Source organism: Physeter macrocephalus, chromosome 18 (genome assembly GCF_002837175.3).
Source record: "Physeter macrocephalus isolate SW-GA chromosome 18, ASM283717v5, whole genome shotgun sequence".
NCBI classification, from domain to species: Eukaryota; Metazoa; Chordata; class Mammalia; order Artiodactyla; family Physeteridae; genus Physeter; species Physeter macrocephalus.
In genome coordinates, this window is record NC_041231.1 from 1042035 (window position 1) to 1065311 (window position 23277).

The window sequence follows — 23277 nt, forward strand, 5'->3', positions numbered from 1 at the left end:
AGGCTTGGACTGAAGTGAGCTTTAAAATTGCCCTCAGGGATCAGACAGATGCTGGCCCCTCCCTGGTTGTGCTGGCCTCCAAAGTCAAGTCAGCAGGCAGTGAAGGGCTGGGTCAGTCCAGGCCAGACCAACAGGAAATGAAGGTTTTCCCTGCCCCCCTTCTCCCAAACCTCTTCCTTCTCCCCTTTCCCTTTGCCTGGGAAGTTTTTTCCCTCTCTCCACTTCCCCCATCCCCAGATGTCCGTGGACTTGATACTCGTTGCCCTGTTCACCTATTAAAAGTACGTGGGAGAAAAAAGTCATTTACACCTTAGTATGAATTAGATCAGTAGTTTGCCTGTTCTCATGAGATTTGCTGTCTCAGTCAATGAAGAGCTTAGGGCCGCAATATAGACATTTGGCGAAGTTCCAGGAGAACAGGAGTTAAGGATGGAGGGGGATGCGACCCAGGAGGGCCTCTGCAGAGCCCTGCACTCACACACTAGGCTGCCAACACTGAGTCCTCACTTAGCTTGCATCTGTCCATGTTCCAGAACAAAGGATTTTGAAAATAGACGGTTGAGAGTTGATTCGTGGCATTACCGGGGACAGGGAGTGGAGCAAACTGTGGCTGCTTGTCCGAGCAAGGAGGAGATACAGGGAGCTTTGCTGCACGGCTGACCCTAAGTTTTGGATATTGTTCTCGTGATGGAGTAATTCTGCAGGTGGCCCAAGCCTGGAAGCAGGGCTGGCTTTTCGGAGCAGGTTCCCTCAGAGCTGCCCCAGGGGCAGTCAGCCACCCTCAGAGGCAGTGCAGCCTCCATCACAGGGCTTGAGATCTCCTGGGTTCAGCCGTCATCACAGGAGGCCTTGCACATGGTCGAGGGGGTGGGGCCAGATCAGAGGCTCCGGGGTCCTTGGCTAAAATGCACATCCTGGGCCCCCACACTCTGCCAGACCCTGGCACAACCCTTCCATCTGCTGAGCCAAAGAGCTCGGACCGCATCTCTCTACTCCTGCGCCCCTCCCCCACCCAGAGGGGCCGAGACCCTGCGGCCCGACCACCCCACCTCTGCTCTGCCCAGGTCCACCACCAGCCTCGGCAGCCTCCCTGCTCTTGCCCCTCACTCAACGCTCAGCCCAGCTCAGGGCCCCGCCTGGCCGCAGCCTCCACCTGGAACGTTCCTCCCTGGACTCTCCAGGGCCGGGTTCTCTCATGATGCCGGGTCCTGCGCCAGAGCATCCCTAATTTGTCCAAGGTCACCCTGCGGGCTCGCAGGTCCCTGGAGAGAAGAAGCCTATGCCGCGTTGATAGACAGCTCAACACTTTTAAGCGTCCTCCGGGACAATCCCTTCCGGGAGCATTTGTGAGCACGGGCTGTGTGTCAGGGCCGCCGCACGGGACACCTTGCTCTCGCTGGGGATTCGGCGTGGGTGGATGTGCAGAGGCAGCCTGACTTTGGCCTTCACCTGGTAATGGCACAGCAGAGGCGTCTGCTGTCCCGTGGAATTTTAATTACTTCCGGGTGCAGGGATGCAGCCAGCCCGTCATCGTGACGCTCCACTCCGCCGTGGTTGCTGGGTGAAGGGGCCCCCGAGGCACAGCCTCACCACGGTCCAGAGGGAGGAGGTGCCAACACCCCCATACCGGCTCAGCCCGGGTTGCTCCCTTCTCCTGCCCCCCTCAACTCCCCCCTGCAGGGGAGCCCTTGCTCTTGAAAAGGAAGCACCAGAGCACATCCTTAGAAATCCTTTCATTTGCATAGAAACAGTCTGGTTGTCAGTCTTCCCGAGGTCTCTCTCTCCTGAGTGGCTGTGAATGTCCCTTTCACGGAGAGGCCACTGTGGTCGCCCATGAGAAATCACCCACCCACTCTCTGGGGGCGTCCCCCTCCCCTCTACCCTGCGCCGGCAACCTTGTAACTTCACAGGGACGGGGCGGCAGCGCTACTGGGGAAACTATCTGATGGATGAATGGGCAGTCGCTCGCCCTTTCCCACTGCCCTCCCCTCCAGACCCTACCGTGTCCCCTACCAGACCCCCGGCGCCCTCGCCTGCAGGCCCTTCCCCTGCCTGGAGCAGCTGTCCCCTCCTCTTCATCCTCCTGGTTCCCGGTCACCCTTGAGGGCTCGGCTGAGAACCACTCGCTCTGGAGAACCTTCCAGAACCTACCGTGATCTTTCCTTCTCAGGCCTCTCCCCGGGTTTTCTGGCTTTCCCCGGCAATGTAAGCGCCGTGCGGGCAGGTCTGTCTCTCCGTTTGTGTCTGGGGCTCACAGCTCTGTGGCTGCGCACAGCAGGACCTTAGTAAACATCTGATTACCCAGTGGCGGGGTGGGGGGGACCCAGCTGCCTGGAGAGCCCAGCCCTGCTCGCTGCCCCCTGCAGCTCAGAGGTCTGATGAGGGCTGGTCACTGGGCTCCTGTGGCGGCTGGACCAGTGGCCCCAGGACTCTCCCCAGCGGCCCCAGCGGCCTGAAAATGTTAAGACGTTAGCTCCCCGCTCCGGGCTCCTGGGAGAACCCGTTGGTGAAGATTCCACACGTCCTTTGGCCAAGAGGCAGCTCAGGGGTTGGCTGAGTCAGATGAAAATTGTCCCCTCGTAACAGTGCTTGCTCTGCGTGGTGCTGGAGTCCGCAGACACTGGCGAAGCACACGTTATTCACTCATTCGTGCTTTCGATAAACATTAGGGTGGCCAAAAAGTTCATTCGCGTTTTTCCATACGTTTCGGAAAAACGCGAATGAACGTATGGAAAAACGCGAATGAACTTTTTGGCCAACCTAATATTTTTGCAACCTGCTGTGTGCTTTGCTAGGTGCTGAGAATACAGCCGAGAGAGACAGACAAGGGCCCTGCTTTCCTGGCACAGAGAGAAAGTAAACAGTCGCGTAACAAGTGCTGCTTCAAAGCAAAGCGGGGTGGGGGGGACAGGAAAGGCGAGACCTGAGCAGGAACCCCAGGGAGAAAGTTAACTCCTGTGAAGCCATTAACAAGTGTCTGGCCATGGAGAGGGGATCCCGGCCCTCATTCAAGGAAAAACAGTCCCCTGCTGGGGTCCCCAAAGTCAACAGGCCATGCCGTGCCGGGAGAAGGAAGGCTCCCTGCCACCTGGCCCCTCCCTTGCCAGCTGTTCCCAAACGTCATTGGCGCCGCAGAGGCCCGTCCAGATCCACGCCGGGGCCGCGGCCCACAGAGATGTGCCCGTGTGCTTTCTCAGGCTGGAGGGCCAGGCGGGTTCGGTCCCCCCGGAGAGCAGAGCATCCTCCTCGACACGCTTTGCCTTACGCACCACGTTTCCCCCTTGTTTTCCTTTTGGAAGGTACTGGGGGCACCGACATCCTCCCTGACAAAGGACAGGATGCGCTTTCTCTTCCGAAAGGGGCTGGAAGGAGCGGGAGTGAGTTCTACAGGGAGGTGAGGGGTCTGGGCCTGCGGCCAGAGGTCAGCCTCTTGCCGAATGGGCTGGAAAGCAGGAAGGAGGGGGGGATGGTTGCGAAGATCTCCAGGCGCTTGCCCTGAGAATCGAGTTGTAGAATAAAACATGAATTAATTGAAAATTTCTCCTCCGTGGGATTCTCTTGCCCCGTAGGGATGGATGGAAGGGGCAGGAAAAAAAAAAAAAAAAAAAAAGACATTTGGTTTTCCAGAAAGCCTGATTCCAGACGTAATAATTCTCACCCAAGAAGCAGGGAAGGTGACTCTCAGGCACGGCTTTTGGAAGTGATGGTGTTTGGTGCAGGGGTGCGGGCACCACAAAGGGGGCGGCCCTGGGCCCTCCAACGTCTGCAGGATCACAGATTGCGGAGGACCTGGGCTGTGGTGGGGGGTGAGCTTCTGGGCGGATTCCAGGACCACAAATTGTGTAAGCGTGAGCGAGGAGGTCATATACTTCGGGCCCATTTTTAACCCTTTAGGAATCAGGTGGTCTGTGTGTGTGTGTGTGTGTGTGTGTGTGTGTGTGTACTTACTAACTCTACAGGACACGCACTTTGGGGTTTTGTCTCCATAAGCAAAGGAATGGAAGGGCCTGAGTTAATTCCTTGTGGGTTATTAATGCATTCTCAAAGTCAGACGCCGTCCTGGCGCGCAGAGGCTACTCTCCCTCTCACCCTCTCCACCTCTCCCCACATTCTACCTCTTAAGGGAAAATGCTCTGGGGCCCAAACTCACTGAATCATTGGCTCAGTTCTGTACCTTTGTCCTCATCTCGGCGGCTTACTTCTGGTGTCATTTTCAGGCACGGAAATCTGGAGTCACTGAATGAATCATGACAAAATAGCCTGGAGCTGACATTCTAGCCAAGGGAGGCGGGGGGCAGACAAGAAACGAGACAATGGAGGGAATTATGCAGTGGATGAGGGGTGGGGTGAAATCTGCAGAGAAAATCAGAGATGGATGGACAGGGTGTCGGGGGAGGTAACAAGAGACTGAGTGGATGAGTGAATGAATGAATGAATGTGTGAGTGAATGAATAAGTGAATGAATGAATGAGTGAATGACTGAGTGGGTAAATCATGGGTGAGTGAATGAATGATGGGTGAGTGAATGAATGAATGAATGTGTGAGTGAATGAATAAGTGAATGAATGAGTGAGTGACTGGGTAAGTCATGGATGAATGAATGAATGATGGGTGAGTGAATGAATGTGTGAGTGAATAAGTGAGTGAACGAATGAGTGAACGAATGAGTGGGTAAATCATGGGTGAGTGAATGAATGACCCCCACCACCAGCCCAGGCAGTGCTATCAGAAGAGCCGGGGGCCAAGAGTCCTCCAGGCAGGCAGCTGGGTAAGATGCCCCACCCCATGCATTGGACTGGCATCTCAGGCAGCATCTGCTCCCGTGCTCCATGGTGGGGCAGACAGCCCACGTTTGCTGAACCTAACACTTAGCACGGGGACCCTTGGAGGATGCCCTCAGGTGGACCAGGTGGCCGCCCTCTGGGTCTCCAAATAGAGAGCTCTCTCACCTCCTCCACTCAGAAGCCTCTGTGACCAGCTGTGTAATCATATAAGCTTTGTAATTAAAGACTAAACTTTGTCAAAATATTTTAGGAACGTGTCTCCAATTGGCCCTAAAGAAAGGTGGTTTTCTCTAAATTGGTGCTGTACAGATAAAAATCTGATAAACTGGCCATTTTCCCTCAAACAGTAAAAAGGGTACCATGTAACCCTGCAGGTTCTATGGTATGTCAGAGTTTTTAATAATAGTTTCCCTTTTCCTGGTGATAAAACTAATTTGTGTTCACTGCAGAAATCTTAGAAGACACAGAGAAATGTAAAGCAGAAAATAAAAGCCATCCAATATAGTTTTCCTACATAATAAGAAAAGGCTCTGTAGCTAACCTGTTCAGTACCTCGCCCCTGACCACAGGTAGATCTGATCCTTGAAATAGGGCTTGTCTGAATTAAGATGGACGGGCTGTGTACATATAAAATACACATTAGATTTCAAATTGTTATAGGGCAAAAAGAATGTCAACTAGCTCATTGATAATTTTTTAATTGATCACGTGTTGAAAAGATACCATTTTATAGCATAAGCTACATAAAATACTTTATCAATTTCCCTTGATGATTTTTATTCTTGTAATGTGGCTATTTCAGCATCGCAAATTACCTGTGGCTCACATCACATTCCTATTGGACAGTGCTGTTCCATAGGGGCCAAGAACCCACCCCTTTAGTACACCAGAAAGCTCCATTGGAGGGTGAGGTCCAAGGTCCCAAACCTGGAGGAGGTTCGTACTTCTGACCCCCAGCACCGGGGCAGGGAGAGCCAGTGCCTTGTTGGTGAGGCTTCTGGTTCATCAGCTCATTCACGCCTCCCCTAAACATTGGGTCATTGCTTTGTGCTGGGTGTCCAGCCAGGCGGGCCCCAGAACACAGGATGCAGTGAGCTTGTACCCGAGGGAAGCTTGCAGCCGAGCAGCTTGGCTGCACGACGGACACCCAGGACCTAGCAGAGGCCTGACACAAAACAGAAGCTCTGCACTGAATCATACACACATGAAGGCACAACCCCACGAACAGCAAGGTTTCCAGGGAAAGGCCATTCGTGGCCTCACAAAAACCCAGAAGATCTTTTATTCCAGCCCTGGGGTCTCACAGGCAAGCATCAGGGTCTTCCCATAAAGATACCTAAGCCTGGTCCTCTGTCCAAGGATTTCTGGTTTTGCTTGATCTTTGGGGAAGCTGCGTGAGGTCACACAGAGTGGTCCAAGTGGATCAGCTCTGGAGGGAGACCCGGGTCACCGACCTAGGCTGTGACATCAGGGTCCAGCCTCCCGCGAGATGGGTCTTTAGGGAAATTAAGGGTTGTGTGTGGCCACTGACCCCAGGACACCAATAACGCACACGTGACGCACTGCAAAACACACGCATGCGTGCACGGGGAGGATGCGGGCGGTTGGGCTGTGCGGGTGAGAGCGGTTGCTCCTGTTCACACATTTCAAGGGCGTGGGCCGCGCTCCATCCCAGCTCCGCAGCCTGGGGGCCTCATGCTACCTTCAGCCTGGAGCACCTGGCTCTTATCTCTCAGAAGCTCCATGATCTGGAAGGCTCTGCCCGGTGTGGTGTGAGCCCCGGTGAAGGGGATCTGTGCGTGGGACTTGGAAGTCCTTTGTTCTCTCGGGGGGTGCTGATGGAAGGGAATTGCTACTACTCAGAGCAAGGCAGGCTGAAGCTCTGCTATTCTTTCAAGACCCAAGAAGAAGCGTTAGACCCCTGGGCAGGGCTTCCATTTTGAGAAGCGGGCAGCCAGCAGGCTGTGATCCGGGTCTCCACCCTCTGCTCGGCAGGGTGGTCCAGAGGCTGTCTCGGCTGCATCCTGCACCCCTTCCCCGGTGGGTAGGATTTCTGGCGCCCAAGTGTCCGTCATCATGGGAATTAATATCGTGATTCCTGTAGGGTCGCTGGGGAGGAGGGGGCAGCCATTGGAGACTCAGTCTGGACTTCCCAAACCTCCAAAGAAAGGACCCTGGCCGGGGGTGGAGGGGTGACCTCTGTGTGAATCCACTCGCAAATGGTTGTGATCCCTATAAGAATTCGAGTTAATATTTGTAGAGAGCTTAGCATGGTGCTGGCTTGTAGTAAACACTGCCCCACTGCTTGTTAAATAAATAAACATAAACAGGGGAATCTATATCGTGCCAAGGGTGGGACGGGGGGCGGCGGTTAAGAGTGGAGAAATAAAGTAGGAGACGTGAGGAAGATGGGGCAGAAATGGGCCTGAGAGCCTGGACGGGGCCAGCAGAACAGGGATGAGTAACGCCAACTGACTCAGGCCAGAAGGGCTTCCAGGAGGAGGTGACGGGCTGGGTTCTAACTTACCCTGGGCATGTTTTTAGAGTTCCTAGGAATTCTCAGAAGGCGGGCCTTGGGTTAACAAAACACATAAAACATCTGAAAACCCTCAGATGGAAACAACACCCATGGATTCTGTGTGGGTGGGGGAAGTCCCCCAGACAGTGCTTCATGCTTTGGCTACATGCCAGAACTCTGGGCTGGCAGTTTCCGTGCCCAGGGAGTCTCCCATCCAGCTGCAGCTTGCCAGCTTCTGCTAAGAGTTCTGATATCATTCGAAGGAAGGAAACGACAGGGGTCCAGTCTCCCACCCACCGCATCTCAGACAGGCACATCTTCCCTCTGGCCAATGACACCCTGAGTCGATCTTAGCATGTTAGGTCATATACCTGTGGGGTGTTCGTTTCTTTCCTACAGGGACTGCCCACCAGATACTCGAAGGGGGCGCAGAGCCAGCGGGGGACGGGTGGCCCCCGGCTCTCATAACAGCCCTGAGTCATGAGCTGCTCACTTCTTCCACGCTCCTCTCCCCACCCAGGCTGCCCGTGAGTCAATGGCATTTATTTAGCACCTCTGAGTGCAGAGATCTGTCCTGGGGAGAAGGCTGCCCCATGCAGGGGTGGCCAGAACGCGGGACAGAGCAGCCTGGTGTGGCCCTGGGCTGTGCCAGCCCCTCCACCAACTGAGAGCAGCCCTGGGGGCGCGTCTGTGTATTTTGTAAAAACAAGTCATAGCTCCCACCTCGTGTGTCTCTAATAAAAAGCCAAGTACCTCTCCAGGCCTCCATTCCCATCAGAGAAACGGGGGTGGTAAGATCAGCCTCCTGGGTCTTCCTTGCAGCCTGGGAACAGGGCCCTCAACAGGGAGGGGTTTTGCCCCCAGGGGACACCTAACAGTGTCTGGTGATGTGTTTGGTTGTCGCGCCGGGAGGGAGATGGTGCTACCGGCCTCTAGTGGGAGGAAGTCAGGGAGGCTGCTGAGCATCTCACAGGGCGCGGGAGGGCCCCAGGACAAATCCCGATCCAGCGCCAGATGTCGACAGAGCCGAGGTGAGAAGCCCCGCCGCCGGCCGCCGAGAGCGCCATATCAGAGAGAGCCTTGCGGGAATAATCCCTGCCCCGGGCTCGCCATGGCCTCTTTCTTCTCTCTGTGTAAAGCTTGATTTGCTCTCCTGGCGAGGCTCAGACCGGTGCCACTAAGCAGGAAGAGTGCGAGACGTTCTCTCTTTCTCGTGCACAGTTCTTTCTCTCTCCTGCACAATGCCAAGGAGATGAAACTGGCGTTGCAAAGAAAACACCACTGGCAAGGGCCCCCTCCTGAGCCACTTACAAAGGAGGCATTCACCCGGTGGCAGGCTCGGCCTCCTCTCCTGTGTCCCTTGTCACTCTGTGCTTGCACTCCTGGTGACTATTAAAATGTCAGCAGAGACGAGAGTGCCTAATGGTGGGTGACATCACAATGACACGAAAAGGCAACACGGTGGCAGGAAAGGGTGAGCCGTGAGGCCCAGAACTTCCCATAATAAAAGGTGCCACTTAAACTAATGAGACCGGTGTTTACTAATTCATGAGCGGGGAATTCATCCTTCTGGTGAAATCAGTCCCTTTGGATTTTTAACGGTGAGAATCACCGAGTCAAAAAGAAGGAAATGCAAAATTAATGCAACAGTTTATCTAGAGGATCTGTTGATAAGCAATTAGCGATTCAGAGTAGAGACAGAATCCCAACATGGTGGCCCGTGAGACAGTGTAAGGCAGGGAACCCAGGAGGTGAAAGAGATATCTCAACCAGAAGCATCCCATTCCCCCTTCCTGATTTGGTGGGAATGTTTTTACTACTTGTTGGTCCCTGGAATCCCAAGACCCAAGAACCGCGCCCCCGCGGCCCAGGCCATAGGTGGCCCGGGGGACGGAATTGACCCCAGCTGGCGCGTCCTTGCACCTGCTCTGCGCAGAGACCACCCTGCACTCCCCCTCCCCTTGATGAAGCATTTCCACACCGTCCACCTCAGAAGCTGAGGGGAGGGAGCAAGAGGAAGCAGACGCAGGGAGCGGGACAAAGCAAGGAAAGCAACTGCATGTGGCAGAGAAAGTGATGCTTTACAGGCAAGCAGATGTCTTGAACCTGGCTAAGGCATGAAGCACAGAAACAAGCGCAGAAACCCAGCTTTGGGGGCAAAGCCAGAGGGGGCGCTGTGTCCGGAGGAGGTGGGGAGCTGCCAAGCCCGAAAGACTGTCCCCCACCCTGCCGCCCCCAGAAGGACTCAGGCACAAAGCCCCCAGGCCCTCCCGGGGTCAGCAGTCAAGTGTCACTGCCCAAACGTTTGGAAATGCCAACGTACCCAGAATTGAGGAATTACATTTTTCCTCTTTTCTTCACAAATTATATCTCGTAGACTTCCGCAAGACCCTTTGCCACTTGAAAATAAATTTAGAAAGATGGTACATTCGGGTTACACAATCTTGGTGGTTTACCAACACGGATAAGAGAATGAAGTTACATAATCTTCTCCGTGTGTGTGTGTGTGTGTGTGTGTGTGTGTGTGTGTGTGCGCGCGCGCGCGTCGGCACAAAAAATTAATCTACGTGTGTGTGTGTGTGTGTGTGTGTGTGTGTGTGCGTGCGCGCGCGCGCGTGTGTGTGTGTGTGTGTGTGTGTGTGTGTGTGTGGATTCTTCCCAGCCCTGAAAACTTGAACTTTTAGGGGCAAGGTGTCCCTGGCGTGGCAGAAGCTGTGGAGGACTGTTTCTGGCCTTGGGCAGCCTAGCGCACCTCTCCAACCCTACTCTAGCTGTCCAAGGTGCAGACAAAGAGTCCTTTAGGGCCACTCAGCTCCCATTGGCAAGGCCAGCCCCAGGATAGAGTAACCTTCTTGCATTTCTCCAAATTCAAGAAATTCATGAACTTGCGTCTCAATGGGGGAGGGAAGAAGGTCATGACAATGACAAGATGATAGTTGGTAGTAACAGTGGTGGCCACTGCCCAGCCTCCCCTGTGCCCGGCACCGAGCTGCAGCTTCACACACACTAGATGCTCACGGGAGAAGACGGAGTCTCTGTGAGGCTTAAGGAGCCCCGTCCAAGGTCACGGGGCTGGAAAGTGCCAGAGCGGGAACCCAACCCCATCCCATCTCCCCCACTCCATCCTGTCTGATCCCAGAATGCATTCTTGGAACCACAGCAGGCTGATGACATCATGGCCTTAGAAGGCAGCTTTATAATCATACTTTAGAATCATTTCTGTAGGCCCTGAATGTGCCTCAGCGGCCATTGGACGAGCAATTATTGAGCATCAAGTGTATGAATCCACTGGAAAATGAGGTAGAGTAAGAAAGGGCTGTAGTCAAGGTACAGGCAGGTTCTTGGGCCTGGGTGATTGGGTGAGGGGCAGTCCGGGGTGACTTCTTGGAGGAGGTGGCGTTTGGCACACACACCTTGAGGAACTAACGGCATGCAGAAGGGCAGAAAAACGGGAGACTTCATTCCCACTGGGCAGGGTTGCTAGTGTGGCCCCCGAGGGCTAAACCTCAGCGTGGCTGCCCCCAGAGACCTGCGTCCCCCTCCTGCAGGGTTGGAGGATTAAAAATGTCCTGAGGAGTGCCAACTGTGTGCCCGAGCCCTGCCAGTCCTGGGATGAGACCATCCAAGTCACCGTCCCTCCCTCAGGGAGGCAGCAGAGCATCATGAAGGAGGGCAGGCAACTCTGCACGAGCTCCCCACGCCCCCCACCCCCCGCGCACACTTCCTTGGCCTCCGAAATCCCCAGCCCCCTCTGCAAAAGGAGGACCAGGATGTGGGGTTAAATGAGATGAACTGTGTCCCAGACTCTGCTCGTGCCTGGGCACAGAGGACTAAACATTCCACAAATGGGGGCTGAGGGCAACCTTAGGGGGCTCCGGGGAGCCGGACAGGGCGGGCATGCAGAAAGCAGGGGAGGCTCCCCCGAGGAGGTGAGAGCTGAGTGACAGCCGGCCGGAGTCAGCCTGCGGGCGGAGCGGGAAGGGGCAGGGAGAGCATTCCTGACTTCAGTCTCAGAAGCGTGTCTCCCCTGCAAGGTGAGCCGCAGCTAAACTGTAAGGTAGGGGCTACTGGACCTTTCCTCCCTGGCGGGAAACCCGGGCCACCAAGGGGCGCTTTCCCCGGATAAAAATAAAACTTGGAGGGGCCCGCAGGAATGGAATACTTTCTTCCTGTGTTTAAATTTCTACGGAAAATCTGATCCGCGTGGCCGCCGCCCCGGCCATAAGCGGGCGGGCGCACAGCGCGGATTATCTTTCTTGGGGGCAAAGGAGGCCGGCCGGCGTGCGGGCCCCGCGGGAGCGCCAGGGTGGGCGCCCCCGCAGCGCGGGGCCGGGGCCGGGGCCGGGGCCGGGCGGCGCGGGCGGCGGGCGGAGCGGGAGGCCCGGCCCCCCGCGAGCCGGCGCGCCGCGAACGCTGCCTGTCCGCTTGCAGAGGCCGCCGGGGCCGCGGACGGGGAGGGCGCGCCGCCCGCCGGTCCCGGCGCCCACGCGGCCGCGATGAGGGTCAACGAGAGGTACTCGACGCTCCCGGCCGCGGACCGCAGCGTCCACATCACCAACATCTGCGCCATCGAGGACATCGGCTACCTGCCGTCCGAGGGCACGGTGAGTGCGGGCGGCCGCGGGCCGGCGGGGGGGCCGCGCACCTGCGCCGAGAGCCCCGCACGGGCGCCACGGGGGGGGCGGGGCGCGCCGGGTCCGCGTCCCCCGCCCGCAGCCGCTGCGCCCGAGCGGGCCGCTGGGGCCCCGGGAGGGTGGCCGCCTCCAGGCCCCACCGCGCCGCCGCCCTCCGGGGACCGACCTGTACGGGGCGCGGGGTCCCCGCGGCGGCGCGGGGTCCGGCACGGGAGCTCCGCGCGCCCCGGGCGGCAGGCGGGCGCCGGTCGCTCGAGACCGACTTTCCGCGCCGGTCCCGGTCCCCGTCCCCAGCCCGGCGCTCGCGCCTGGCCTGGCTGGTAGCCGGGCCGCGGGGGCCAGCGCCTGGCCGACCACGTGGTTGGGTCCCCTGTCTGGGGTCCTCGGGACCCCCACCACTCTCTCTCTGGGGCCGGACCCAGCGGTCGTAAGGATCCCCGGAGGTCAGAATTCGCCCATGTGGGTTTTGGCTTAACGCTGGAACAAAGTTTGCCTGAAGGGGGAAGGGCTGAGACCAGCGCCCTCAGCCGGGGAGCGCCCTGCCGCTCGCCCGGCCCCGGGGCCAGGGAACAGACTCCGCTTTCTCCCCGGCGCCCGCACAGCCACTGCCAAAGCCCCTCCCCAGGAGACGCGGAGGCCCCAGCCCCGTGTTTCCCTCGGACCGAGCCCAGGATTGCCCTAGACCGTGTGTCTAGCCTCGGCCGGAGTCCGGCCGGGCATCCGGGGAGGTGCCTGTGGGGTGCGGTCCGGGAAGGGCGCAGACCCTCCGGCCTTGCACCCCCTGGGCTCATGACTGGGCTCCTGTGGGCTTTGGGGGTGTCCTCTACCGCTGGACTTGTGCAGAAATGCCGGCAATGTTAGGGACCAGTGTTGGTGGTGACCCTGAAAGTTTAGGGTCATCGTTTCAGCGCACACTGTGCGCCTGCTGGGTGCCAGGCCCTGTGGGATCCCGGACCCCACCGGAGCGAAAGAGCCGGGGAACCCCGCCCAGCTGGGGCTTAAGGAGCGGTGGTGGAAGTTACCCAAGACGGCGACAAGGGACGCTTCCAGAGCGATGGGCCAGCCGCTGTGTGTTAACTCGTTTCACCCTCTCGGTAACCGTATGGGGTAGGTGCTGTTACCACCGATGAAGAAACTGAGGCCAGGAGGGGGCAGATGACTGTCCCATGTCACCCGCCAGCTGGGAGGAGAGCTAGGACGGGCCAAGACACAGAGGCAGGGGACCACGGACAGCCTGTTGGGGGGCTGAGCATTCTGGAGGAGAAGGGGCCAGTTCTACCCATGACGCGGTGGGGCGGGGCCTTTCTCACCAGGAAATCACACGTTTGAAGACCCAGAGGTGGGATTGAGGGGGGACACCGCTTAGGGAGGCATGAGGTGGAGGCGGCAGCTAAGGAAATGGAGAGAAACAGACATTCCAAGGTAGACCAGATTCAACCTGAGAATGAACGGGCTGGGAAATTAAAAATGGAGCCCTTAACAAATGGCCCCTGGGCTCTGGAATTTTAGTTCAGGGACCCGTTGTCTGTCCCAATCCAGAAATTCTCGGCTCCCCCAAACTCCGGTGAGGGCCACGAAGTCTGCAAAGAGGCAGCTTGGCTCTTCTTTCAAGCTTCTCACAGCCCAGGAGCAAGCAGACCAGCCCAGAGGAGGCTAGTGGCTCATTTTGCGCACAGCTCTTGCGGTGGGGAGGCTTCAGGTATGACAGGCTTGGAGGGCTGTGAATCAGGAGCACGTGGCCGCAGGAAGGAGGGCTGAGCAGCGGCCCACCCGAGAAATGGCCACAGACAGGCTGGAAGCAGTGGCTCTGGGAGCCGGGGGCCTGTCTGTGCAGGGCAGGCAGTGTGCCGGGGAGAGCCTCCCGGGACATTGCCAGCACAGCTCAAGCCAACAGTTGTTGGTCAGTCGTTACTTTGAGTCACCCGGCGAAGGTGGCTCTGTGCAGGCAAAGGCCAGAGGGCGGGGCCTGCATTTCAAACAATTCCCAGCCAGTTCCCAGATATGCGTCGCATACTTGGGGTGTCAACGTCATTTAAATCGGCTATCAGAATGCGCCCCTCCCAGGCAGGCTGCGGTTTCCAGCCCCTCTCTCTGTGCCTCTCCTCCCTTTGCCATTCCCAAGTTCAAGGGTAAAAGTCATTTCGCTGTTTCTGTAAAAAGATGTGTAAGAGATGACTCAAAAGCTAGAGTCCAGGTTGGGTGCAGTTTATTTCATCAAGTTTTCTTTATGTCAATCTTTGAGAGTTTCTACTTTCTTCCTTCAAACTGACGGCTGTCAGTGGCCCGGGATCTGTGTCCCAACAAGCCCAGACACCCCAGGGACAGGCACCCGATGCTGGCATCTGCCTGCCTTCAAGATAAGAGCATCCTCTTTATCTGCTGTTGGAGACGATCTGTTTAGAGATCACGGAATTCGCCCAGTAATCATAAATTGATATGCAGTGAGGGTGATTTCACCTAAATTTTTTTGGGATAAAAGTGTTTAAGAGTGATGTTCCCTTCGGAGTTGAAATTCAGAGAGTCCCAAAATGGGAAGAAATTTTGCAGGTCACCATTTCATTTTCCCCATGAAATGGAAAAAGTGAATACAGTAGATTCCCTTAGAATGACCATGGAGACGCGTCCTGACTTGGGCTATTTCACCAAAATGTGTGAATTCAGTTCCTGGAGCTCCAAACTCCAGGTAAGAAGCCAAATTAAAGACTGCACTGGATCCTGGATATTGAGAGCAGACTTGTGGTTGCCAACGGGGAGGGGTTTGGGGAGGGATGGCGTGGGAGGCTGGGGTGAGCAGACGTAAGCGATTACACATAGGATGGGTAAACAACAAGGTCCTACCGTGTAGCGCGAGGAACTATATTCAACATCCTATGATAAACCATAATGGAAAAGAATATTTTTTAGAAGAATGTATATACATATACATATATATATACATATCTGAATCACTTTGCTGTACAGCAGAAATTAACACAACATTGTAAATCAACTCTACGTCAATAAAAAATAAATAAATATAAAGAAAGAATGCACTGGGTCGCGGTCCAGCGACCAAGGTGTGGATACAGGGCTCCGTTCTCCTCTTCTGCCCTTTTCTAAGAGTCTGGGGAGGAGGTTTGCAGAGACAGGTAGGCTGCCCTCTCGCTGTTTGCGGTGTTTGGGTCAGGGCACACCTGCTGTGAAGGGGAGTTTTGGCCCCTGACCTCTTCCCACATAACCTCAGACAGCCATCGTTCTACCTTCCTTGGGACAGCTCAGGGGTCCATCTTCAAAATACGTTCAGTTCTCCCATCACACTTGGTCCTCACAAGAATCCTGTGACCTAAGTCGAGGAGATGTTTTTGTCCCCGTCTCACAGACGGAAAAAGTGAGGCTCGGAGCTGGGGGGTGTGTGGTGTTTAAGCTCTGGTCTGGCTGGGTCTCAGCTTCGGTGTCCTTGATCTGGTGGCCCCTACCAGTAGCAGCGCGCAAACCCCACACCTCTGTCATTCATTCCCCCAGGCATGCGCTCATTCCAGAACCGTGCGTTCGGTGCCGAGCATTAAAAAGATGAATGAGAAATCCCTCGCGCTTAGCAAAAGTGCACCAAGAGGTCACTGTCCCTTTCCTAAGGATACAGAAAGGACATTCTGAAGCTTTCCCAAGCCTTTGAACTGGGAAGTTAGGCATTCAGTCTAACCCATGTGACTCCACTGCAAGTTAGATCTCTGCCTTTTTGTCCTGTCCCGCACAAGAAAAGCAACCACTCTGGCTCCGTGGAAGGGCCCCATAAAGTCACACGGCCACCCTGACAGCCTCTGTGCATCTACCTTCCCAGCTCCCTCTAAGCCCAGCTCAGAACTGCTCTCCAAACCCTGCGGGCCCACCAGCCTGTGTTGAATGTACTAGGAAGAGAGCCCATACTTTCTGTTTGAGGATCGCACGCCCCTTACCCTTATTCAGGTAGGATCATCCCCCATTTTTAAAATCAAGATGCAAACAGACAAAGCAACTTGCCCAGGAGCACGCAACAAATTAGTGGCAGGGCCAGGCCTTGGGGGAGGATCTGGGACTCTCACAGCAGTGCTTGGTTCTGCCTCTTGCTGGACCTGGCAGTGCAACCAGCTCCCTTTTCCACTGCCACCATCTTTAACGTGTGGTCCGCTTCGGCCGTGAGATTATTTTTTCCTGTCCTCCCTTAGTTCTTTATTTGTGCCATGTCTCAGTTCCCAGTTAGAGCAAATTTCTGTTGAGGGTTCACCGTATCCCAGGTCCTGTTGTAAACCCTTTACATATATTAACATGTTTAATCCTTCCAGCAACCCTTTGAGGGAAGTCATATTAGTTGAGGGAGGTCTGTTTATTTCCTCTGGCCCTCATTTTACAAAGAGAAGCCCAGAGGGACAAAGATAGTAAGCTACGCGCCCAGGGGTAACACAGCTAGAAGTGGCAGAGCTGGTCTTCAGATGAAAGCAAAGGACACCCATTCTTGTCTGGCCTCCATGCTACCACTCCCCGCAATGGCAGGAGACGTTTAGGGGATGTTTATGTGCTCCGCAGACCGTCAGACTCTGAGGGTCCTCGACCAGGCCCCAGTGGATGGATGGGCATTCAGTTTTGAACCTGGTAACGTTCTCTTGTCTTGTGTTGGTGGAGAATTCTCTCCTTACGTTAATTTCCCTGCTCTCTGACTTGATGGGGTCACTCTGAATTTCCTTCCCATTCACTAAGGACTCATTGGTCCACTTTGCTCAGTACCAGCCATTATTCCAGCCAACCAGGAGCATTTCTGGGACCCGCACCAGGCGCTGAGCCCGCTGTGTGTGCAGCAGGTTCCGGAGGGAAGTGCGTTAGGGGCAGTTCCTGGCCCAGCCCCCGGCGTCCTGCCAGCCTGCTGAGGGGCCCCCGTGAGTTAAGAGCTTATGTATGGATGGCTCCGAGGCGGTCCCAGGACATGAGATCTGGAGAGGTCAGGGACCTCGGATCACAGAGGACAGGGGGTTTGTCGGCGCTGGGGAAGCTGGGGCGAACGTCGAAGGACAGAGGAGGAAGGGAAGGTGTGCAGGTGGGGGGCACAGCGCGTGCAAAGGCAGGGAGGAGGGGATGAGACGCCCTGGCTCTGGTGTATGCCGGGGTGCGGGGTGGGAGAGCAAGCTGGGGAGAGGTGTTGCAGGCAGGAGACAAGGATGACCACTCCAGCCTGGGGAGCGGCACACGGCCCCCGGCTCGGCTCAGAAGATCCGCGTTCCCCGTTTGGAAAATAGGGATGAGCCCCCTGTAGAGACGCTGAGAGTTTGGAGCGCCCGGGATGCTGGCGGCAGGCGGTGCGCCCTGCCCGCCCAGAGCCCGCGTGCCCACCTGGCTCTGAGCGCCTCCCATGCCCTTGCCCTGCCCGCCAGCAGCAGCGTTATTCCCCAGCGCTAGCCAGCGTCTCCCACGTTCCCCCCAGGCAGCCTTCGGGTCTGGCTTTTCTGCCCACTCTCCTGCGAGGAGGGGAACCACCTCCAGCGGCCAGCTCCCCGTGACGCTGCATTTCTCCTGATATAATCCAGGAAAATGAGCGTCTGCCTTCACGCCGGGCTGGAGGGCAGGGAGGCGAGACGGGCCCGGGAGGCCTGTCCCGGGAGTTAGAGGGAGAGTCCACCCAGCCTAGACGTGCTTTTACTCAGTCCTCCTGGCTGCCAGTGGGGGCGGCGTCTATCATCCACCCACTTTACAGAGGCGGAAACCGAGGCCCGGAGAGGGTAAAGTATCCCCCCAGGACTCGTAGCTGGAGAGGGACCAAGCCTGGACTTAGCTGAGGCCTCTCGCTGCCCAAAGCTCCCCTCCACCCTGACCTGACCTGTGGTTCCAGGAGCAGTGAGGGTGGAACCGCAGCTCAGCTGAGCGGCTGCACCCACCCTAACAGTGTCCAGTGGAGCAGGCCACCGGGGGTCAGCCGCGGAGCAAGGGCCCAGTCGCTTCACCCGCGGGAGCCCCAACTTCCTCCGGGTCAAGTAGCCCTAATTACGGTGGCCCTCACGCGGGGACCCCGTGAAAGGATGTGCCCCATGCTGAGAAATAGTGTCACCCCAAGTCCCTGTTACTGTTGAGGAGGGGTGCCCTGGGTGTGCAGACAGGATTCCAGGCTGGGCTCAGCCTGCCTGCGCTGTCACCTCGGGTGCCCCTCCCCCCGCCGGGCCTCAGTGTCCCCTGACAAATTGAGGTAAACAACTCTTTCCCGCCTCTCCTGCAACATGACCCACCAAAGACGCCGGGGTGGTCCACGGGCTCTGTCCTGGGCTGGGCCTCCTCCTCCCACCCAGGCCCCCGGCTCTCCCGGTACCGGCTGCCCGCCTGGGTGTGGGCCTGGCCCCCAGCTCTCCCGGTACCGGCTGCCCGCCTGGGTGTGGGCCTGGCCCCCAGCTCTCCCGGTACCGGCTTCCCGCCTGGGTGTGGGCCTGGCCCCCAGCTCTCCCGGTACCGGCTGCCCGCCTGGGTGTGGGCCTGGCTCCTTAGCCCTGGTGCAGCTCCGAAGACCGAATGGTGCAGAGTTGCTCGTGTGACCTCTTCCCAGCATGATTTTATTTATTTTCTCTTATTTCCGAAGACCAGCTCGCAGCAGAACCTAATACCCTCAATGACCAGCCGAATCCCCCGGGGATGCTAGAGATGCGGGTGTGGCTTTAGCGGAAGCCACGCACCGCGGCACCCGGACTTTGAATCCTCCACCCCCGGCGGGCTCCCGTCTCCTCGGCCCCCTGGAGCCCTTCAGGCAGATAAGGAAACCGAGGCAGGACTCCCGCCACTACCGGCCACCGCCCTCCCTCCCCACCTCGCTCTGGCCCCTGAGACCACGCCCCAGGCGAACTGCTGAATGCTCGACTCCACTCGCGGTCTGGGAGTTGACTTGGGAGAGTCCAGACTCACCCGGTGGTTGCCTGGCCCCGACCACCCAGCTAATCAGTGGCAGAGCCGAGCCCGGCGAGGACCGGTCCGCAGCCACCTTGACGCGACATTGCCACGCCTGCTGGCCGTCAGAGGTCGCTATGTGCAGCAGCTGAGCTCAGCTCTGCTCTGCCCGGGACCCTGTGGGCCTGTGCGAAGAGCACATCCCGGGGGTGGGCCGTGCAGATTTCATTCACGTCCCGTTCCAGCCGCCGGGTCCCTCCCAGGCAGCCTGAGCTCGCTGGGGAGAGGCCGGAGGCCTTTGGGTGTGAGCATCCAGCCCGGCATCTTCGTGTGCCGTGAGCCGCGACGTCTCTTGACCGTCAGCTCCCTGAAGGCAGGGCCTTCCGCAGTGTTCTCAGCCGTCTGGGCCCCTAGTGCTCAGAGGGTCCGAGTGGAAAGAGCTGGGGAGGGCAAGTGGGTGGCCAGCTGTCTTGGAAGCGCGCTCCCCTCCGAAGGCCCATCCCTGAGCCCTTGACGGCGCGTGGCTTTCTCCTTCTTCCCCCGCAGCTGCTGAATTCCCTGTCCGTGGACCCCGACACCGAGTGCAGGTACGGCCTGTACTTCAGGGACGGCAAGCGCAAGGTGGACTGCGTCCTGGTGTACCATCACAAGCGGGCCTCGGGCAGCAGGAGCCTGGCCAGGAGGGTCCAGCACGGCGACGCCGGCCCGGCCGCCCGCAGCGTCCGGCAGGACCAGCCCCTGCCCGGGAAGGCGGGCCCCGTGGGTGCGGGCGAGCCCGAGCCCCCGCTGGACTGCCACGAGGACGATAAGCGCTTCCGCCGGCAGGAGTACGAGGGCAACCTGATGGAGGCCGGCCTGGAGCTGGAGCGGGACGAGGACGTAACTATCCGCTTCTCCCGGGCGGGCGGCGGGCGGGCGCGAAGTCACCTGTTCTTAGAAAAGGGCCGAGGCCAGCGCCCTTCTGGTCGAGCGCGGGGGGCCCGAACCAACGCCCTCCCCACATCTGCCCCGGGGAGGGGCCGGCCTTCTCGGCAGTGACCTCCGGGGTCAAGGCATTTCCTGCTCTGGTCACTTCCTCCCCTGGGAAGATGGGCAGATGACCGTTTCACGGGCGGAGGACGAAGGTCTCCTAGGAGTCTCCCTGGCGCTTGACCTTGGCTTCTCGGGCCTCGGTTTCTCAATCTGTCAAAGGGGGGGAGGTTGGCCTGGCTGATCCCCGGGGGCCCCGGCGCACTGAAATCTGTGACCGTGACACTGGTTTCCGGAGCTTCTCTCCTTGGCAAAGCCTGAGAGTCCCTCTAAGGGAAGTCTTCTGGGGAGAGCAAAAGGTCGGCCGCCTGGCCGGCCGGCTGCCCTCGTGGCAGAAGGCACGGCAGCGCTCGGAGAGTTGACCTTGGCGGCCTGGGGACAGCGGGGCGGCCCCCTCAACTTCTCGGCGGGTTTGCTGATGCCCTCCTGACAACTGCTTAACCTCTCTGTGCACGGTGGGGCGGGGAGCATCTCTTCCACGAACAGCGGGGGACAGACCTCTAGCCCGCAGGACCTGCCGCTGTGCGGATTAACCAAGGATCAGCCAAAGTCTCTACAACACATTAGCAGCAGAAAAAGAAGTCAGCAGGTTGACTTAGGGACCCATGAGTCCATCGTGAACGTTTAAAATAGAAGTTGGTATTAGTTTGCTATTTTCATCAGTGAGAACCACCGCGTCTTTAAATAGTGAATGCTTTGGGTCTGGTGATGAGGAGACTTTTGGGGTACCTAGAACAGAAAGCTACAATAGCGGAGCCGGCGTGAACGCTGTTGCACAAGATGATGTTACTTCCCCCGAGAGCAACCAAATACGCTCAGCCGGCCTCATTCTACCTTGACCCGGTTGGCGGTAGAGGCATCTTGCTCTCAACGGGGGCCACCCCTCTGGGTGAGGCTTTGGCCGTCGGCAGGCGTCGGTGAGTTCTGGCTGCAGGGTTGGTTCCCGCTGGAGTTGCGAGGGCGCGAGGGGCCTTAAAACGCTTTGATGATCAGGAAGCAAAGGTTGGATCCTGACTGGGTGGTAGAGAGCCTGTCTCCCTGACTTTGAGGGCCGCGGCTGCAGACAGGCCTGTGCTGGTCCTTTGGAGGTTTCTGTCTCACTTTGTCTTAGACCAGAGCTGAGGCCGCTCGGGAGAGAGAACAGTCCTTCACTCTGACTTTTCCCAGTCCCGCCCGGCCAGCCCCACGGCCTTTTGTCGAAACAATACTGCTGCGATACAGGCTTGACTTCAGAGTGTCCTTTATAACTGGAGGAACAAATGGCCTCCGTTGGAGGCAGGGGAGGCTGGAGGGAGGCTGGTGGCAGAGGCCTCTCCTGGGAGCTGTGATCTTGGGCGCAGTGTTAGGCGTGCCTTTTTGTTCACCGAGAGATTTACTCTCTCTCACTTTCCTGACTACAGCTCTGAAATCTCATGTTTGAAAGGACATCCCCGCCCCCTGGGCCTGGTAATTCACTCTCCCTCTCCCGGCCAGATCCCAGACCCTCTACCTGTCCTTTGCAAGACTTACTAAGCTTCCCCGTCTGTCAAACAGAGACAACAATTGTGTTTATATCACTGGATTGTCGTAAAGTACTTAACTCAGAGTCTGGCGGTCGGGGAATTCTCATTGGCTGATGTGAATAGTCAATCATATATTTTTGCTCATATGGAAATGGGATGGCCGTGCTCACGAAGGAGAGAGGAAAGAACCTTTCCAAGTCCAATTAAATACTACACCACACATATCTTTTTAAAAACTCCATGACTTTGAAATAAATAGCAAACGTAAAGACATTGATTACGGCCCCCCCAAAAGATTGAATCGTCCCAATACGTGATGAGGATTCCGCACCCAATTCCAACAGGTACGGGTTGTTTTCCCCACGCCACGCAGCACTTCTCCGACACCAGCTGGATGTCCTACAACTTAACTCAGTTTGGACACTACCCATCTGGAGGTAGCGTCAGACCCCAAGGTTAAGGGCTCTACAAGGCCACCCACCCCCCACCAGCCGTCATTTGCAAGTCCAAGTTGTCACCTGTGCTCTGACCCACTGGCTACAGTTCAGAGGTTCTAAGGACTTTGGGTTCTATTGATTTGCTAGAGCAACACACAGAACTCAGAGAAGCATGTTACTTACTAGATCACTGGTTTATTATAAAAGGAAATAACTCAAGAACAGCCAGATGGAAGAGATGCACAGGGCAAGGTGTGAGGGAAGGGCGTGGTGCTCACATACTTTCTGAGCACGTTCTCCCCAAATCTGCACGTGTTCTCCAACCCAGAAGCTCTCCAGACCCTGTCCTTTTGAGTCTTTATAGAGGATTCATTGCACAGGCACGATGGATTAGATCACTGGCCATTGGCGATTGATTCAACCTGCAGCCCTTCTCACCTGCCCAGACATCCGGGGAGGGACCAGAAGTTCCAACCCTCTAACTACGTGGTTGGTTCCCCTGGCAACCAGCCCCCATCCTTTGGAAAGGAGGTTCTTTCCAAAAAGTCACCTCATTCACCTAACCAGAGACACCGTTATTGCTCGCCCCCACTTAGGAAATTCCTAGAGTTTTAGAAACTCTGTGCCAGGACCGGGGGACAAAGACGGAAAATCTATTTCTTATTACAAATCACAAGATCACAGTGACCCAAAATTTCATTGATAATTTAGCTCTAGAGCTTCAAAAGCTTTTCCAGCAGTTGATTGGGTCTTTTTTTTTTTTTAACATCTTTATTGGAGCATAATTGCTTTACAGTGTTGTGTTAGTTTCTGCTGTATAACAGAGTGAATCAGCTCTACGTATACATGCATCCCCATATCTCCTCCCTCTTGCGTCTCCCTCCCACCCTCCCTATCCCACCCCTCTAGGTGGTCTCAAAGCACCGAGCTGATCTCCCTGTGCTATGCGGCTTCTTCCCACTAGCTATCTATTTTACATTTGGTAGTGTATATATGTCAGTGCTACTCTCTCACTTCGTCCCAGCTTACCCTTCCCCCTCCCCGTGTCCTCAAGTCCATTCTCTACATCTGTGTCTTTATTCCTGTCCTGCCCTTAGGTTCATTAGAACCTTTTTTTTTTTTTTTAGATTCCATATATATGTGTTAGCATATGGTATTTGTTTTTCTCTTTCTGACTTACTTCACTCTGTGTGACAGACTCTAGGTCCATCCACCTCACTACAAATAACTCAATTGTGTTTCTTTTTACGGCTGAGTAATATTCCATTGTATATATGTGCCATATCTTTCTTATCCACTCAACTGTCCATGGACACTTGGGTCGCTTCCATGTCCTGGTTATTGTAAATAGTGCTGTAATGAACATTGTGGTACGTGACTCTTTTTGAATTATGGTTTTCTCAGAGTATATGCCCAGTAGTGGGATTGCTGGGTCATATGGTAGTTCTATTTTTAGTTTTTTAAGGAACCTCCATACTGTTCTCCATAGTGGCTGTATCAATT

General features: G+C 56.5%; 1 protein-coding gene across 9 annotated transcripts in view; it reads left to right on the forward strand.

The window, feature by feature from the left end:
• The first annotated feature begins 11763 nt into the window (after positions 1–11763).
• Positions 11764–23277, forward strand: part of ANO1 (anoctamin 1) — a 91342-nt gene continuing 79828 nt past the window's right edge. For 6 of the 9 annotated variants that reach the window (XM_024133135.3, XM_024133138.3, XM_055079483.1 and 3 more), the window contains exons 1-2: positions 11764–11906; positions 19353–19685. In XM_024133135.3, the coding sequence (XP_023988903.1) occupies positions 11799–11906; positions 19353–19685 (441 nt within the window). In that variant the 5' untranslated portion in view covers positions 11764–11798. The remainder of the gene's footprint in view (positions 11907–19352; positions 19686–23277) is intronic. The other 3 variants (XM_024133139.3, XM_055079485.1, XM_024133140.3) reach the window with 2 other exon arrangements.